This window comes from Amaranthus tricolor, chromosome 3 (genome assembly GCF_026212465.1).
Source record: "Amaranthus tricolor cultivar Red isolate AtriRed21 chromosome 3, ASM2621246v1, whole genome shotgun sequence".
Lineage (NCBI taxonomy): Eukaryota > Viridiplantae > Streptophyta > Magnoliopsida > Caryophyllales > Amaranthaceae > Amaranthus > Amaranthus tricolor.
This window is the reverse complement of record NC_080049.1, coordinates 33608643-33626292: the sequence shown is the minus strand read 5'-3', so window position 1 is coordinate 33626292 and position 17650 is coordinate 33608643. Positions and strand designations below refer to the sequence as shown.

At 33.1% G+C, this 17650-nt stretch overlaps 2 protein-coding genes across 4 annotated transcripts; both read right to left on the bottom strand.

Annotated features, from left to right (window-relative positions):
* Positions 1-486: 486 nt before the first annotated feature.
* Positions 487-9482, bottom strand: LOC130809119 (phosphate transporter PHO1 homolog 10-like). Its single transcript, XM_057674759.1, has 15 exons — positions 9381-9482; positions 8145-8227; positions 4811-5376; positions 4449-4671; positions 4280-4328; positions 4106-4177; positions 3601-3730; positions 3380-3500; positions 3028-3277; positions 2741-2845; positions 2613-2657; positions 2354-2503; positions 1531-1812; positions 1298-1434; positions 487-1176 (listed from the first exon to the last, which is right to left on the bottom strand). Exons 3-15 carry the CDS (start codon positions 5262-5264, stop codon positions 801-803), a joined length of 2394 nt encoding a protein of 797 aa, XP_057530742.1. The 5' UTR covers positions 5265-5376; positions 8145-8227; positions 9381-9482; the 3' UTR covers positions 487-800.
* LOC130809118 (phosphate transporter PHO1 homolog 10-like) lies at positions 9200-15976 on the bottom strand. 3 transcript variants are annotated; one of them, XM_057674756.1, is made up of 14 exons: positions 15547-15976; positions 13382-13998; positions 12971-13232; positions 12803-12851; positions 12629-12700; positions 12149-12278; positions 11928-12048; positions 11568-11826; positions 11323-11427; positions 11187-11231; positions 10929-11078; positions 10075-10353; positions 9856-9992; positions 9200-9737 (listed from the first exon to the last, which is right to left on the bottom strand). In XM_057674756.1, the coding sequence occupies exons 2-14, from the start codon at positions 13911-13913 to the stop codon at positions 9605-9607; spliced, it is 2274 nt and encodes a 757-aa protein (XP_057530739.1). In that variant the 5' UTR covers positions 13914-13998; positions 15547-15976; the 3' UTR covers positions 9200-9604. The 3 variants fall into 3 exon arrangements, with proteins under 3 accessions (XP_057530739.1, XP_057530740.1, XP_057530741.1); XM_057674757.1 differs by lacking the exon at positions 15547-15976 and adding an exon at positions 15164-15515; XM_057674758.1 differs by lacking the exon at positions 15547-15976 and having other exon boundaries at positions 13382-14527.
* Between the last annotated feature and the right edge of the window lie 1674 nt (positions 15977-17650).

Here is a 17650-nt window from a genome sequence, read left to right as displayed (position 1 = left end):
TTATATTTAAATAAATTTATCTATTTAGTGTTTATTATATTATTCATTCTTAACTAAAAATATATATAATCATTTATCCACTGCCTTTAAATTTTTCATATTCTAATTCTTCAACTTAGATTCTAAATAGCACAAATAGATTAGTTAGCTTTATTTACCTTATTTGATCAACTATAATTTATGTAGTTTTTATGTATTTTTAGTTATTAACCTAACTGAATAATCTTTTATTGAAGATGTTTGGTAAAATTTAGTTATTAACTTATTATCAAATGGCAGTATTAAAGAGAATATTATCGATATCAATTTCCTTATTTTAACTTGAAAATAAATTATGAGTTCACGTAAAACTTATTTACCAAATAAACATTTGGTAAGTCATTGACCAATTGAACACAGTCACAATGGCTCTTGGATTCCCTTTATTTGGGGGATGTAGAGTGATATTAGCATGTTAAACCTTCGGCTTTCACATATGTAGCGTTAGGAAGAAACAGTGGAACTGCATCTATTTTTGTATTTACACACGAAGTCACAAACTGATCACTCATGAGTCACACTATCACAATAGCTGCATCTATGAAGGGAAGTATTTGGTTCTATGACCATAACATGTTTGTATCACTATGTTAAGGATCATTACCTGAAATTTCACCTGCAGCATTTGCTGATTGTCAATGGTGTTGTGTTCTTCCCGTGAAGCGTACAGGTTGCGCTGTTGTGAATGCTACATGTTTCATCCATGAATCTTGAGTATAGCTCAATGTTATGGTATCACCTTTGGGAGATTTTGATATTTCTCAATCACGGTCATCAGCATTATCATTATCGTCATCATTTGCATTCTCATTATTGTTATCATTAGCATTATCATTTTCGTCATCAGCAGCATTATCATTATTGTCATCAGCAGCATTAACATTATCAGCATCAGCAGCATTATCATTATCGTCTTCAGCAGGATTATCATTATCGTCACTAGCAGCATATATATTGTCGTCATTAGCAGCATTATCACTATCGTCACCAGCATCATTATTATCGTTCCCAGCAGAATTATCATTATCATTATTGTCAATAGCAGTACCACCTTGATCACGGTAGCTGGTGGGCGACATTGGAATAGATATAAAATGTGGTGTTGAAACCACAGTTTTAATGTGCTCATTCTCCAACCTAATATCAAAAACACTCAGGTTTCAGATATTACCAATTGGGATAAATATGCTTCCCCTCTTTGAGCATTCATATTCAAGTCTCAAATTTTTGAGGAAAAGGAAAGTAGCAATTTTTTTACCTAAAGAAGTTCCAAATGCCACGACGAATTATTTCCAGACAGGAAATGCCAGTTGAAATTGTTGTTCTATGCAGGCCCTTGACATCGAATACTAAGACAAGCTGCAGCCAAGCAATTCTTAAGACTACATTAACAACCTGCAAAGTGAACCTTGTAACTTGTAAGGTGGTTTTTATTGTTAATTGGGAAAAATCGGATAAAGTGAAATTACTGCTATGATTGATTAATAATACCATAGCAATGTAGTACACACTCTTGTATGAAACCAAACGTGCATCCCTTAAGACCAAGAAGTTGATGGAATTCCAGTGCAGGAGCCCCCAGTCACGCACAATATCCCAATAGATGTTATACGCCATTGCAAAAATTGAACTAGAAAGAGCCAGAAAAAACAAGGCTTTTCCTTTTTTGAGTTCATAAAATGTTCTTATAACAACAGCAACTATTGCCGTAAGATACTTCAATGCATTGTATAGATCTGTTGAATTTTTCTCTTGAACGTATTTACGAATACACTACACGTAAATTAGCACAATAATGGCTATATGTTAGTATGACAAAAGGTACATGGTGGCAAAAAGCTCATCAAGTATCGCCCAGACATTTTTTTGCAAGATAAGGGCAGACTTTTTCAGCTAGAGTTGCGGGCAGACCTTTCCAGTCTGATGCATCGGGTCCAATGGGTCAATTACAAAAGAAACTATATATTACTCTATCCCACTGAGTTTGCCACCAAAAAGTTAGCAAACAAATATAATTTGCGGTTTAATTGTTGGAGAAATTCACAAAACATTTGAATTTTTGTGTGGATGGTATTTATAGAGAGATAAGAAATCTCTGGATGATAAGTAATGAGTTGTGGGTACATCTTCATAAAAGGAAATGTAGCAAACTGCAAAAGCAATGAGACGGGTCAAAATGAAAAATGTAGCTACTCTAGAGGTACAAAGATATATCTTGGAGAACTTGAGGATATAATAATCATTAGCAGGTTAGATTACAATATTGGTAGACATTACGCTGCCAACTAAAAGTAATGATGACGAGAATATGCACCTGAAGGAAACGGCTCCAGTAAGGTAAAAGTGCTACTACAAAATAGAAAATATTGTATATTGCACTGCTGTGGCATTTGCTTTGTCCCTCAGGTAAACCTCTGTTAACGTAATAGCAAAAGTAGAATGGAAGACTCCTTATTGCCTGAACCTGATGTCATAAGATTAGGAGATGAAAAGAAAAAAAACTCAACAACGAATAACCAAGAATACTTGTTTCCAGCAGTTTAGCTTTGAAGTACTCAGTAAAGAATAAGCACCTGGCTGGTTAGCTGGTCTGCAAGAAAAAAGTCTGGAAAGGTACTCTGAAAAGTAAGAAATGATGAAAATGAAAAAAAGGCAAGAAAAATTACACCAATATGTGGCTCTGGATTAATTCCAATATTACCTCAAAAAAAGGAGCAAATACACAGCGCTTTAAACATTTCTTCAGAAATAGCCGACTTGATCGATATAAGATATTAAAAGGACAGAAGGTGATACCAAGAATCATCTGCAGAACAATGAATATGTAATTGTTAAGAGTAAGCACAAATTTAACAGGAGTTGCCTGAAAAATGCCTGTTACACTAAATCTTGTTCAGTCTTCTTTCAATGGATCAAATAGTTCTTTTCGGTTGACCATAATCAGTTATTCATGATGGAGGAAAAATGCGGCTGAATTCTTTTTCTTACCAAAAGCACTACTAAGGGGCCGAATGTGAAAAAGTCGTGATTGTGTTCAGTTGACGAGCCAACAGTATCTAGAAAGAAGCCAACAAGAGATGGAAATGCAAGAAAACAACTGATATTGGCTACTTCTTTAGAACCCAGTGTTGTTTCCTCCTCGAAATGTAATATTGATGGATAATTGATTCCATAGAGTTGCCAGAGGTATATGTCTGCAGCATACACGAGCATATGTAGGACTATATACAAAAATAAGCTGCAATGAAAATGATTTCTTAGTGAGGATACAACTACTGGAAAAATTAGAAGGCACAAGTCAACTAAAGCTATAAAATGTTTCCAAAAAACCATAGCTTGCCTATAAAGTCCAATCACGTTCGCCATGTAAAAGGAGCCCTTTTCTTTCCCCAGTGTTTTCCTTGCTCGTACCATGAGAATAATGACAACGAGAAGTGCAATTGAACAACCAGAAAAGAGGCCTGGAAAAGACAGTAAAAAGCACCAGGACACATTATTCAAGATTATGTCACGCTGTATGTATTGAAGATGTACACGAATAGGGACACTTCTGTTACACACCTGAAAGAAATGATACACCGCGTTTTTCTCTTCTTGTCCTTGGTCTCAAAGGCTTCATGCCTACCCTTTGATTTGCATTTAAGAGGTGCTTGGTGAACAAGTGTTCTACATCTTCTATGAGTTTTGTAATCTGTACTTGCAAGAAAGTGAGGTGAGGCAATGTACGCTTATTGTGCGGGGCAAGGGGCAGTTCATCAGTAGTTTCATATTCTGAAATGAGACACCTCTCTCTATTAGGATTCATCAAGGCGTGGTTTTATTCCAGTTATTTATTAGTAGTTCAGTGTTAGGGATAGCAAGTTCTAAATTATACCTAGAAGAGAATAAATGCCCATGAAAAAACGCAATCGATAATGAAGAGGTTCCATAAATCAATAACCTGATTCACGTTGTATGCTAGAAAAACAATGTCGTAAATGGAATGGTCTTCTTAAAGTAGTCTTTCTATTAAGAGAAAAAACAAGAAAATTTGTAACTTGTATTTTAGTTCAGATAAGCAGCATACCTCATCACAGCTTCCCAGGTAAGATTTGTGAACAATTTTCATGTATGAACGAGCTGCCCACTTGGAGGTGGTCTAATGTAATGCAATTGTATCAGCAAATAATAATCCACTTTATTGTATCCAGCTGACACAAGACAAAACATCTTGTAAATGTTACAAGGCCTCTGCCCTTACCTTCTCATACTTCTTCATGATCTTGGCAAATGCTGAGATATTCATAAAGCTGATCACAGAATAAAAAGGGATGAAATCAAAGCACGTTATTATCAGGCTCTGCGGTCTACTATTACATATTTTAATCATTATTGAAATAGAATAGCATGAAATCCCCATAGTTTTCTACCTGTAGCTCTTTAGAAGCCGAAGTTTCTGGTAGAATTCCCTAAAGGCGACTATCAATTTTTTTTCAACCTGTTTTAACTGCTCCTTGCCTCGTCCCATTGATAAAGGACCTTGAAATGTAGTATTGATCTTCACACGATTAAGGACACTTAAGACATCGGATTCCTCATTTGTGGAACCTGTATTTTCCCTGTCATTGCCAGTGTTGTTTACAGAAGATGCTTCTGCACCAAAGTTCAAATTTAATTCACTAATTTACTTGGACGAACAAAATGTACACCATATAAACACATATTTTTCATCATAAATAATCTTAGTAGCAATTAGAAGTCGGAATATTTTTACTCAAAATAAGATAAGGACCTTGAGTTGTGGACCATAAAGACTCCACAGCAACTGCTGCTTCAGATGCTTTGATGCCTAAATTTTGTACTTTAATTCGCAATGCAATACAAGCTTTGAGTTGCTTCTTCAACTCAGCTGCTTCTTTTATGACTTCATCTACCTTATTGCGATAGAAAGCATTGACCTTGTCGAGCTCTTGATCAAGTTTCTTGAAGAATTTCACCTCATTCTCTATACCTATTTCTTCACATGGCAAAACGAGCCTTGTTCTGATACTCTCTTCCATTTCTACACCTTTGAAGGGGCTGTACATTGTGAACCACTGCTGTAAGGTTCTTATTGGTGTTTTTGTCAGCTTTTGTGCATGAGAGATATGAATTTCCTGCAGTATCCTTTTCAAGCCATAGTAATCCATGTATCCCTCTACCCACTCAGGCACCATTTGTCTCTTCAGATCTTTTCCAAACTTCATCTTTGCTGTTGATCTTAGCACTTCCTCAAAATCTAAGTAAGTCCTCTTCCCCCCTTTTGATCAAATCACAAGCTATAGTTTTTGTCTTGACCACAATATGATGTTTACTGATCTGTTAGTTGATGTTGCAAAATAATGAAACGTAATTAGGCTTTTACATGGCCAAATCATGAAGCAACGATATCTACACTGCAACAAACAAGAGAGATAGAGAACCTATAACTTGAATAACAACTAGAAACATAAATTTTGCATGTTCTATCTTAGTGTAAGAAGAAATATATCGACTAAGGTGTTGGCTACAATAACTTCATAAACATGTTAGTATGTTACCATTCAGAGTGGCAAAACAAACACCTTCTTTTTATATGAACACAAAAAAAAAATCTAAAATTGAATACTTTAGGCTAAAACTTTGCTATGTCATCTTAAAAGCAATGCAATCTTACAAAGTGAAGTTTGTATAAATTGATAACTATATTTCATGAAGCAATCAACCAACGCATACTATGAAACAACGTTCACCACCACCAAATGATATACTCTCAACTTCTTGCATAACCCATTTGAATTTGTTTTACAAAATAAGATTATGATTATTTGAACATGAATCCTACAATATAATTCACATAAGATTTAATGGACTTCAATAAATTCTAATTTAAGGTAAATTCATTATCGTGATTAACACTTTTACCTTTGAAATGAATTACGTTTTTTGTTTCTAAAAAAGCAATCTAGAATATTATGCTCAATAGCAATTTTACTTGGATAATGATATGGTGCAGATTTAATGGACTGGATTTTGAGGTGTATTTAATTGAAGGTACAAGACGTAATCTTTGCTCCAGTGTTCCATATTTATATGGTGTAGAAGGGGATCCGTGAGTATATTAAAGCATTGTCTTTACAAGATTTGGATTTTTGGAAAGAAGATTACCTTCGGGATGTAAGCTTATTTGTTGCTAGTGGATTTTTTGAAAGAAAATGAATATTGATGGTCCAATTGACAAACTCAAAGCCCGGTCAGTGGCTCTAGGCTTTCGGCAAAAACATAGTGTTGATCATTTTGACACATATGCACTAGTAGCAAGGATAACTACAATTAGGTTATTAGTTGCAATAGTCGGTTCGTTCAAGCTAGTAATTCATCAAATGGACGTAAAAATGACATTATTGTATGGAGATCTATAAAACAAAATTTACAAGAAACAACCCGAAGGTTTTATCATGAAGAGGCAAGAGGAAAAGGTGTTCAATTTAGTTGAGTTTATGGACTAAAACAAGCACCATTGCAGTAGCATAAAAAATTTGATGAAACAGTCTTGTCATATGGGATTTAAGTTAAATCAATTAGATAAATGTGTATATAGAAAATTTGATAAGTAAGAAAACGAGGTTATCATTTGTTCATATGTTGATGACATGCTCATTTTTGACATAAGTCTGTTACAAGTTAAGATGTTAAAAGCATTTTTGTCTTCGGTTTAAAAAATGAAGGATATGGGGGAGGCATATGTTATTTTGGGTGTTAAATTTATAAACAAGTTTGTTAAAATCGTGATTCTAACTTAATTCAGAAACAACTCTCATAATCGGATTCTAGAATCGAGCGTAGAATCAAAGGATTCTACAATTTAGCAAAAAAAAAAGAGATTATAATTGCTTATGATTCTACAATTCGGAAACAACTTTAGGTGGATAAATATATTTCTTTAATTCAATCCAAAGGGAAATCATTGCAATATTTCCATTTGTGATGAGTTGTACTAGGTGTCAATTCAATCCATAGGGACATTAAGCATTAATTTACTAAATGAAGTTTAATTTTAGATTGTGTAGAGACTTAATTAAAATACTCTAAATGGGGGAGAATTGTTAGATACTGATCAGCCAAATATTTCAAGTTAGGAATAATTGTGCAAAGTATTGCATGAGGAATATTAAACAAATATTCATTGAGGAATTATCACAAAGAAATGTGTTACTTTGAGGAGATATAATTAATCAAGTGGTGTGATACTTCATTGCTTTGTTTCAAGTCTCTAAATTGAGATATTAGGCTTCATTTGTACATACATTTTTCCAAAAATTCATATTCCTATTTTTTGAATTCTCCTCTCTTTTTTTTATATGTTTATGATATTAGAATCTTGCAAATTTTACTTTCATAATTCTAATTTACTTCTGATATAAACACACTTGATAGTGGTCATATTGTACTGCAAACCGTTGTATCTCTATAGTGTATTGCCAAAGTTCAAACCAAGCACCATTATGGGCGAAATAACATTATAAGAAAAGCATCTAGATGTGCATCAGTTTGGTATCATGTTTCTGAAGACTAAGTGTCTAAATGATATTTGGTATAGTGTTAGTTTCATACGTTTAAGTGTTGCTATTATAAATATGGAGTAATTTCATAAGTCTTAGTATTATCCTTTCTAGTCATTTTAATAGTTTTGTTCATATTTGTAAAATCAGTATGTATTTGGTGCTTTTTATTCTCCAAGTGTTGTAAACATTTAACAGAAAATCATAAAGCAGAAACGATGTACTTGATGATGATCGATTCAATTTCTGAAAGCTATCTAACAAAAGCTAAGTACCAGAAGCATCACGCAGAACATTTCCGAAATTCGCAAAGATATACTCCATACATCATACACATAACAAATTCCTGAATAACTAGATATCATTCATCAAATTCCTTAATCAAAAATCCATGCATATGTTCCTGCAATTAATAAAACGTACAAAATAAAAACTCGCATTCGTTTCTTGAATGCGTAAAACAACGTTCAAACAAGCAGCAGTTTACAAACCTATAAAAGATAAAGAGAGAGAGAGAGAGAGAGAAAGAGAGTGAAAAAGGACGACCTTAGTAGTTTGAAATCGATTAGTCCGCCATTGTTAGGTCACTGATCATTTTCTTCTGCAATCTTGAATTTATATTCTCTCTCCTGATCAAGAAGTGAAGTTCATGAGGTTTGTTGCTTGTTACCACTTTTTAGTTTTTATACAAAATGAAATGCATGCAGTGCGCACAAAATTCTGATGCAAAAGTTCATCAAGTACTATTTAGATGACAATTTTATTGTGTAGTTTAAAGACCACCGTATTACTGTGGATGTCATTGAATAAGTGCTGGCTATTTGATTGATTCTTATGTCTGATGTGGCTAAATCTATGGCGGAGACGCTCTGTTGAATAAATTAATGTTTAAAATGATAATTTATTTAAAAAATTTTGAATTGACTCAAATTTAATATTTAATAAATAAAAAAATTTTAGAGTTAGATTTTAGTCAATTCAACCATTATTCAATAATTAGTTAAAATAGAAAATTTAAGAATGATTTTCAAAATCGTATCATTATCAAATTCTTCGTTCTTGATTTCATAATTAAAATTTACGACGTAAAATATAATAATTATTGCTAAAACACAATCTCATTTATTTGTAATTTTACTCTTAAATTTTGTATTTTAATGGTTTTATGATACAGTACCATATTTTAGTTAAATAAGATTTGGCGGGAAAGTTAAGTTTGGCTTGTTACTTGTTAGGGCCATTTAACAGAATTCTGTTATGATGTATTAGTTCTGTACAACAGATTGTTCTTTTTTGCAAAAACACTAAAGAACATGCTTCGCTTCTGCAGTCTCATCACGGAGCATATTATAATATTATTATATTCTCCGGCACACCCCTCATATGGAAACGTTTAGGCTAAAAGTATGAATGCAACATAAACCTCTCTTATACGAACGCAAAATGAATTTTAAAATGAGTATTGACTAAGAGTCAAACCCGACCTTTCGTTACTTTTGCTTGTCAAAAAGCTTAAATTCCAGAACCGGTAAAAAGTTACAAGATCTTAATGTTCGAATAATCAAAGTTCAAGGCGACTGGCCGACTGGCAACTCAATTCATCAGTTTAATATAGTGCTTTATTAAAATGAATTTGTGTAACTACAGTTGTTGAACAGCTTCTGTTCACTTCAAAACACGAAAGATCTAAAAACATGTAACTATCACTATAGTGGCACATATGAAAGGAAGATTTTGGTTCTATGACTATTATATATTTGATTCGTTCTTTAGGGTCACTACCTGAAATTTTGCCTACAGCGCTAGCTGATGGAGAAACCGCTTCCTGAGAACTTTTGTATGTCACTTATAAACGATGTGCAACCTCAAAATAGACGGTCTTTTTTGTTCGTTGAAAATGGTGTTGTATCTTTCCGACCAGTGCACAGGTTGCACCGATATTAAAGATGATGAGTCTCGAGTAGCGCTCAAATGGTATCACCATAGGGAGATGTTGATCATATTGCTCAATCGACTTTCTCGTAGTCATAATCATCATTGTCGTCATCAGTATCATCTTGATCATGATAGTTGAACGGTAATGGAACAGATCTAAAAGCTCTAAATCGACCCACATTGTTCAAGTGCTCGTTTTCCAACCTAAAAGCAAAAAACATTCAGGTCTCGGATGGATAAAAAAAGCATCACATTGTTGGATATTCTTATCCCCTATAATGAATTTGAATTCTGAAGGGAAAGCAAAGCAGCTATTGTATACCTAAAGAAGTTCCAGATGCCACGACGAATTATTTCCAGACAGGACATGGTTGTTGAAAGTGCGGTTTTGCGCAGACCCTTGATATTAAACTCTAGAACAAGCTGCAGCCAAGCAACTCTTAAGAGAACATTAACGACCTGAAAAGTGAACCTTGTAAGGATTTATTTTGTTAAATCAGCATAAAGTTGAAGATATTGTGCTAAGTTTGATTAATATTACCATAGCAATGTAATACACACTCTTGTGTGAAACCAAAAGTCTGTTCCTTAAGAGGTAGTTCTTGGAATTTCGACGCAGGAGCCCCCAGTCAATAACAATATCCCAATAGGTATTGTAAGCCACAGCCATAGCGGAACTTAAAAGGGCCAGCACTAACCAGGCTGTTCCACTTTTGAGTTCGTAAAGGGTTCGTATAACGACAGCAACAACTGCCATAAGATATTTCATTGCATTGTACGCATGTATCGAATCTCTCTCTTGAACCAATCTACGAAGACACTACATCAGCAGAATAATGCACTCCGTTAGTATTTACAGAGGACTAAAGGCACGTAGTAGCAAATAGCTCGTTAAGGGTGGCCCAGACGCTTTTCTGCAAGCTAAGTGCTGGATTTTCAGCCAGAAATGTGTTCAGATCCAATATAGCCGGCAATAATTTGTATCTCAGAAAACCTTTCCAGTCTGATGAACTTGAGGATATAATCGTTAGCAGGTTCATTATATTATTGGTAAATGTTTAGTTTAGCTAGCCACCAACTCCCCAGTCGATTAATGGTATTAGATTTGTGGACAAAATAGCCTAATAGGAATGAGCTTTAGTTTTAAGAGATATGCTATGTCATTTCTATGGTAAATTGGTAATTTTCTTCACAACTTTTCATTACCATCTAATAGCATCCCAAGTGTTAAAGGATGGGAATGAATTATGTGAAGAAAAAAGAAGATTAGAGTAAGACAACCATAATCATAAGCCATGTCAAGTAAATTTTATAGCAAAATTACACTATCTTTATTACCATTCTGATAATTTAATACCAAGGGCAGTGCAAGTAATGATGAAAATGGATATGCACCTGGAAACAACGGATCCAGTAAGGTATAATTGCTACTACAAAATAGAAAGCATTGTATACTCCATAGCTGTGGCATTTGCTTTGTCCCTCGGGAAAACCTTTGTGAATGTAATAGCAAATGTAGAATTCAATACTCCTTATCGCCTGAACCTGATGTCATAAGATAAGGAGAAGAAAAGTAGAAAAAATCTGAGCAAATAACCATAAAAACTTGTTTCTAGTAGGTTAGTTCTGAAGTACTCGGTAAAGAATAAGCACCTGGCTGGTTAGCTGGTCAGCTAGGAAAAAATCTGGAAGGGTGACCTGAAAATAAAAAAGAAATGATGACAATAAGAAAATAAAAAGCCAACATAAAATGCATTAACATGTAGCTATGGGTTACTTTGAACACTACCTCATAAAACGGAGCACATATGCAGCGAAATAAACATTGTATCAAAAAATACCGACTTGAGCGATATATGATATTGAAAGGACAGAAGGTGATGCCAAGAAACACCTGCAGAACAACAATTATTTCATTATTTAAGAGAAAGCAAAAGTACAGTTCTGCCTTGTATTTAATAGATAAAAAATAGTTCATTATCAGTTAACCATATTCACTACAGGAGAAAAATGCATCTAAATTCACATTCTTACCAAAAGCACTATTAAGGGGATGAACTTGGCAGGACTGTGATCGTTTTCAGTTGTCAAGCCAATAAGCATATCAAAATTTGCTAAGAAGCTAGAAAGAGACAGAACTGCAAGACCAGCACCAAGCAAGAACACTTCTCGATAACCCTGTTCTGTTCCCTGCTTGAAATTGAATATAAATGGATAATTGACTCGGTAGCGTTTCCAGAAGTATATGTCTGCAGCATACATGAGCATATGCAGAACTATGAACAGAAATAAGCTGCAATGAAAATGATTTCTCAGTGAGGAAACAGCTACTAGAAAAATGAGAAGGCATAAGTCAACCAAAACTATAATATGTTTCCAAAAGCTTGAGCTTGCCTGTAAAGTCCGAACATGTTCTCCATGTAAACGGAGCCCTTTTCTTTCTCTAAAATTTTTCTTGCTCGTACCATGAGAATAATAGCAATTGCAAGTGCAATTGAACAGCCAGAGAAGAGGCCTGAAATAGACAGAAAAAGGCATGAGGACACACTATCCAAGATTATGTCATGCTATATGTATTAAGCATTTACACAAATAGGAACACATCAGCTACACACCTGAAAGGAATGATACACTGTGCTTTTCTCTTCTTTTCCTTGGTCTCAAAGGCTTCATGCCTTCCCTTCGATTAGCATTAAAGAAGTGCTTGACAAACATGTGCTCCACATCTTCTATGAGTTTTGTAACCTGTACTAGCACGAAAATCAGTGAGGTAATGAGCTGTTCCTATTTGGGAGAATTCATCAGTTCTATCATATTCCAAATTGACATACATCTCTCTATGGGGGGTTCTACTCAGCATAACTCTATTCTAGTTTCTACCTAACACTTCTATGTTACATATAGCAAGTTCTAAACTATGCCTAGTTCAGAAAAAAATGCAGATGAAAAAATGAATCAATAATGTTGAAATTCCACAAGTCAAAATCTTGATGTTTATGATAGAAAGACAACATCTTAACACCAACGGCTTGTTCATGTATAGGACATAATGAAAAAGTTTGTGATGTGTCTATTAGTTCAGAAAAGCAGCATACCACGTCACAACTTCCCAGGTAAGATTTGTCCACGATTTTCATGTATGAACGAGCTGCGTATCTTGAGGTGGTCTAAGATAAAGCGAACTTTATTAGTAAAGAATGATATATTAAATAGTAATGTAGCTGAAACAGGATAAAAGTATCTTAATATTAAAAGGCCTCTTCCCTTGCCTTCTCATACTTCTTCATGATCTTGGCAAATGCTGAGAGGTTCATAAAGCTGATCATACAAAACAATTAATTATAATTATAATACAGCTATCAAGCCCTGAACTGTGCTATTTACATATTTTAATGATCAGTGACATAGCAGAGCATGAAAGCCCTATAGTTTGCTACCTGTAGTTCTTTAGAAGCCGAAGTTTCTGGTAAAACTCCGTAAAAGCAATTTTCAGTTTTTCTTCCACCAGTTTTAACTCCTCCTTGCTAAAACTTAATGCTTTCTCCTTGAAATCTCCTAGAATGCCTCGTATCATTGATAATGGACCTTGAAGTGTAGTATTGATCTTCACATGATTTAGTACCTTCAAGACATCAGATTCATCATTTCTGGAACCTGTATTATTCCTGTCACCACCAGTGTTGTTTATAGAAGGTGCTTCTGCACCAGAGTTTAAACTTAAATTCACTAATTTAATTTGAGAAACAGAAGTGTATGCAAAAGTTAACACCCTTATATTATAAAGTATAGTCAGTTTTCATAGAAATTAGAACAATCAAGAATATTTTCACCCAAAATAGGATAAGGACCTTGATTTGTGGTAGTCTTAGGATCCATAGCAACTGCTGTATCAGACTCTTTAATGCCTGAATTTTGCACTTTGATTCGCAATGCAATACAAGCTTCGAGTTGCTTCTTTAACTCAGCTGCTTCTTTTACGACTTCATCTACCTTATCACGATAGAAGGCATTGACCTTGTTGAGTTCTTGATCAAGTTTCTTGAAGAATTTCACCTCATCCTCTCCACCTATCTCTTCAGATGGAAAAAGGAGTCTTGTCCTGTAGAATGTTATGTTACTCTCTCCTACAAAGGGACTAACCTGAATTATCTGATCCTCTATATCCCCTTCGCGTTTCTGATTTCTAGCTTCTACTTCTACACCTCTGAATGGGCTGTACATTGAGAACCTCTGCTGTAAGGTTCTCAATGGTGTTGGTGGCAGCTTTTGTGCTTGAGACAGACGGATTTCTCGCAGTATCTTTTTCAGGCCATTGTAATCCATGTATGCCTCTACCCACTCAGGCACCATTTGTCTCTTGTAATCTTTTCCAAATTTCATCTTTGCTGATGATTTTCACTAGCTAATGATAACAAGAACCAAAAAGAAGTTCAAGTCTTTTGGGCACAATATGATGTTTAGTGATCTGTTCATTGATATTGCATATAATGAAATGTAATTAGATAGCCAAATCCTGAAGCAATAAAATATATAAATTACAATAAGGAAGAGAAAACGGAGAATCTATAACATGAATAACAACTAAAAACATAAATTTTGAATGTTTCAGTGGGAAAAAGTCTCCTAAGTGCAAGAAGAAAGACATGAATTGCTGACAAAACAAACATCTAAATAGGATTACTTACGGCAACAAATTTGTAATGACATCTTATAAGCAATGTAATTTTACTAAGTAAAGTTTGTATAAATTGATTAACAAATTTCCGAAGCAATCCAAGAACAAAACCTATGATAGCAACTTGTATCACCACCCATTGAATATATATTTATATATATATATGCTCTCAATTTTCCCCTATTCATTTGAACTTTTTGCAAAATACAACTCAAAAACAAATCTGATAATGCAGTTCATCTCAAATCGAATTGAATTTGAGTTTTTAAACGTAAAACTGATATTACTGATTAGTAGCGATTATACACAACTTAAAAAGTTAACTCTATTGCCCCAATCTTACGTGATTATATGTTCTTCCAAAGTGATAAATCTTTGAAATTTGTAACAATTTTTAATCTTATTTTTGAGAAAAAATCAACTTATTTGGTATAATAATAGTAATAATATTATTAGGTATAATAATAAATATAAAAACAATAACAATAAATAAAAAATATATATATAAAAATAAATAATACTGCCTCAGGCACAAAGTTACACGTCTATTTCCATTTTGTGCCATTTTTCTTAAATGCATGTACATATTTGATATAATTACAATTTTTTAATTGTAGTATAAGTTGTATTTACATACAAAATTATATTAAATATAACTTTAAAAGGTCTTGGAGGAGTAAACAAAATAAAAATTATCTATATAAATATAAAAATTCAAATTTTTTTATAAATTTTGTAATTTCACGGTTCAAAGTGATAATAAATGACCATTTTTCGAAATAAAATAAATAACCCAATTGAACTTATTTTCCAAGATCAGAAGACAATAAGTATTAAGGCTTACTCTACAAGCTTATGAACAAACACAAATTTATACAAAATTCTGGCCTGGGGAAAAGATAAAAATACAATAGAATCCTACACCGGGAAAATAAAGCACAAACATTAAACATACTTGTACGTGTTGATCGATTTCGATTTCTGAAGGCAAATTACCAAACAATAAGCAAAGCCAGAAACAAAAACAATGAGAACACCGCCGAAAACAAAGATATATATATATACACACACAATAAACTCCAACATATATAATTAATGAATATATGTAATATAAGAGAAAATCTTGTAATTAGTTAGTCAAATTTCTTAATCTCTAATTCGTGCATATCTTAATTCCTCCAATCAACAAAACGTAATAAACAAAAACACGCATTACTTAAACATTAAAATTATCCAAAAATTAAAAAGAAATCATTGCTTGAACGCGTAAAAAAACAATCAATAATACATCAAACCAGCTGTTTTACAAACTACAAAAAAGAAAAAGAAAAAAAGAACCTAATAGTTTGAGTTTATCTTAAGACGCCGCCATTGTTAGGTCAAAATTTTCTTCACAAATTTGAAATTATTTCCACTTTCCTCAAGAAAGTAAAACGAAGAAGTTCAGCTATTAATAGTACCACTGCAATGCTTGCAGATGCAGCACTGCACAAAAAGTTCTGATGCAAAAGTTCGTTAAGTAGGTGGGAAAGGGGATTTAATCGTGTAGTTTAAAGAACACCGTATTTAATGTGGACATTAATGAGTAAAAGCCGTTGGATTATGCGGAAAGTCGATCATTTCATCATCAGCAATTAGAAAGTGGATATTGAGTAGATTGCGTAAGTTGATTTTGATGGTTTATTTTACCCGCCTTTTTGGGGGTGTGAACTGTATATTGATGATGACGGTGGTAGCGCGGGAATATGGGATTTATATACGTGGCCTTCATATGCCAACTTTTAAAAGTTATGTGGTGGTTGTTTTGGTTCGTTGTATTAATATTGTATCCGATGTGGCGTATTAATTTGTTGTTCAACCCTCTCTCTATATATATATATATATATATATATATATTTCCACGGTCTCAATATAGATGTTACATTTTTTTTAATTCTTATGCAATTTGATGTGTTATTTTAATTATTTATATATTAAGTTATACACATTTAAAAATTATAAAAAGTCAATATTATGAAAGTATGTGATTAGACAATTCAAACAAAATCTTACTTGACTATATTTTTTTCACACATTAACCGCAATATATAAAATATGCTTGAACGATGAATAGTGTCAAAAATCGTTATATAGCGAGTATTTCAAAACGGAAGAAGTAAAGTATACTTCCTCCATTTTTTGATTGCACCCAAATCAATTTTTGTATGATAATCATTTTATAGTATTCTACATATTGTGGCAGAGCAAAAATTAACAAATTTTTAAAGATCCCCTGCAATTTCAAAAATTATAATATTTTTCTAACAATTTCGAGAAGACGATAGGAGAAATTTGACAAACAATTCAAACTATGTTAAGAATTAAAATTAATAGACATGAGATGGTAAGAGTAGGAAAAGAGGGGAAAATGTATTAAAAGAGAAATAGTTAAAATTTACAGTATAAATAATTTTAATTTAAAAAACCTCAAAGTGGGGCACTAGAAAAAGGGGCTCTAAGCCATTCGTTAAGGTCAGCATTCTAAATAGTCGATTCTAAGTCGGTGGCACATTAGTTCTAGTATGAGAATAAGGGTGGAGTTGTTAGTGGGCAAAGGTCAATCACGATGTTAGAATTAATATGCGGAAGTTGTGGTGGATTATTGATTTTGATTAATAAATATTGAAGATGCTAGTATGAAAAATAAAGAGGAGAGTTGATGGCTTTTGTGAAAAAAAGTTTTTCGTATTATGTGGCTTGGTTACAAATGAGAGCATGCAACACATATATATAGTGCTTCTATGTTGGTGCTTTCACCATCATTATGTTTCTAGTCTTTTCTACAACTTGTAGATAGTTTTAGACTATTAGCTTTAGGGTGTTAGTCTAGATAGTTTTAGGATATCATAGAATTTTTTTTACTTACTTCTTGATACATTACTCCCTAGATTTTTCTAGATTACATTATTTAACACACGACTCATACATTCTTAAAAATAAAAATATAATATTAATAAGACATTTGACTTACATTAAATCTTAAATTTATAATACTTTAATGGTGTCACTATAAATATAACAAAACCACTCAATTACCTTAAACTCATGGCAATTTTTGGCTCCTCACCTAAAATGTTTTGGGATTTAATATCAAAAAGTTTAATCCTCCCTAACCTAAGATTTTAATATTACCTTCGTGTAAAAATTATTTTGAAAAATTGAACCTTATGGCTTTTAATGAAACAAAACTCTATTTAATTATATAAGAGTTTTGCCCATAGTGATTTTTTTGTTCACCAAAATAATCTTGGATAAAAACTACAAAATTAAGCATTCTAATTGTAATTAAAAAACATCCCATGATTTTTCATAAAAATACCATAAATGTTCTCCTCCTCCACATATTCAAAAGCTCATTATAAGGAGCTTTCTTTATTCATACTGTGGTCGACAATACAGTGGC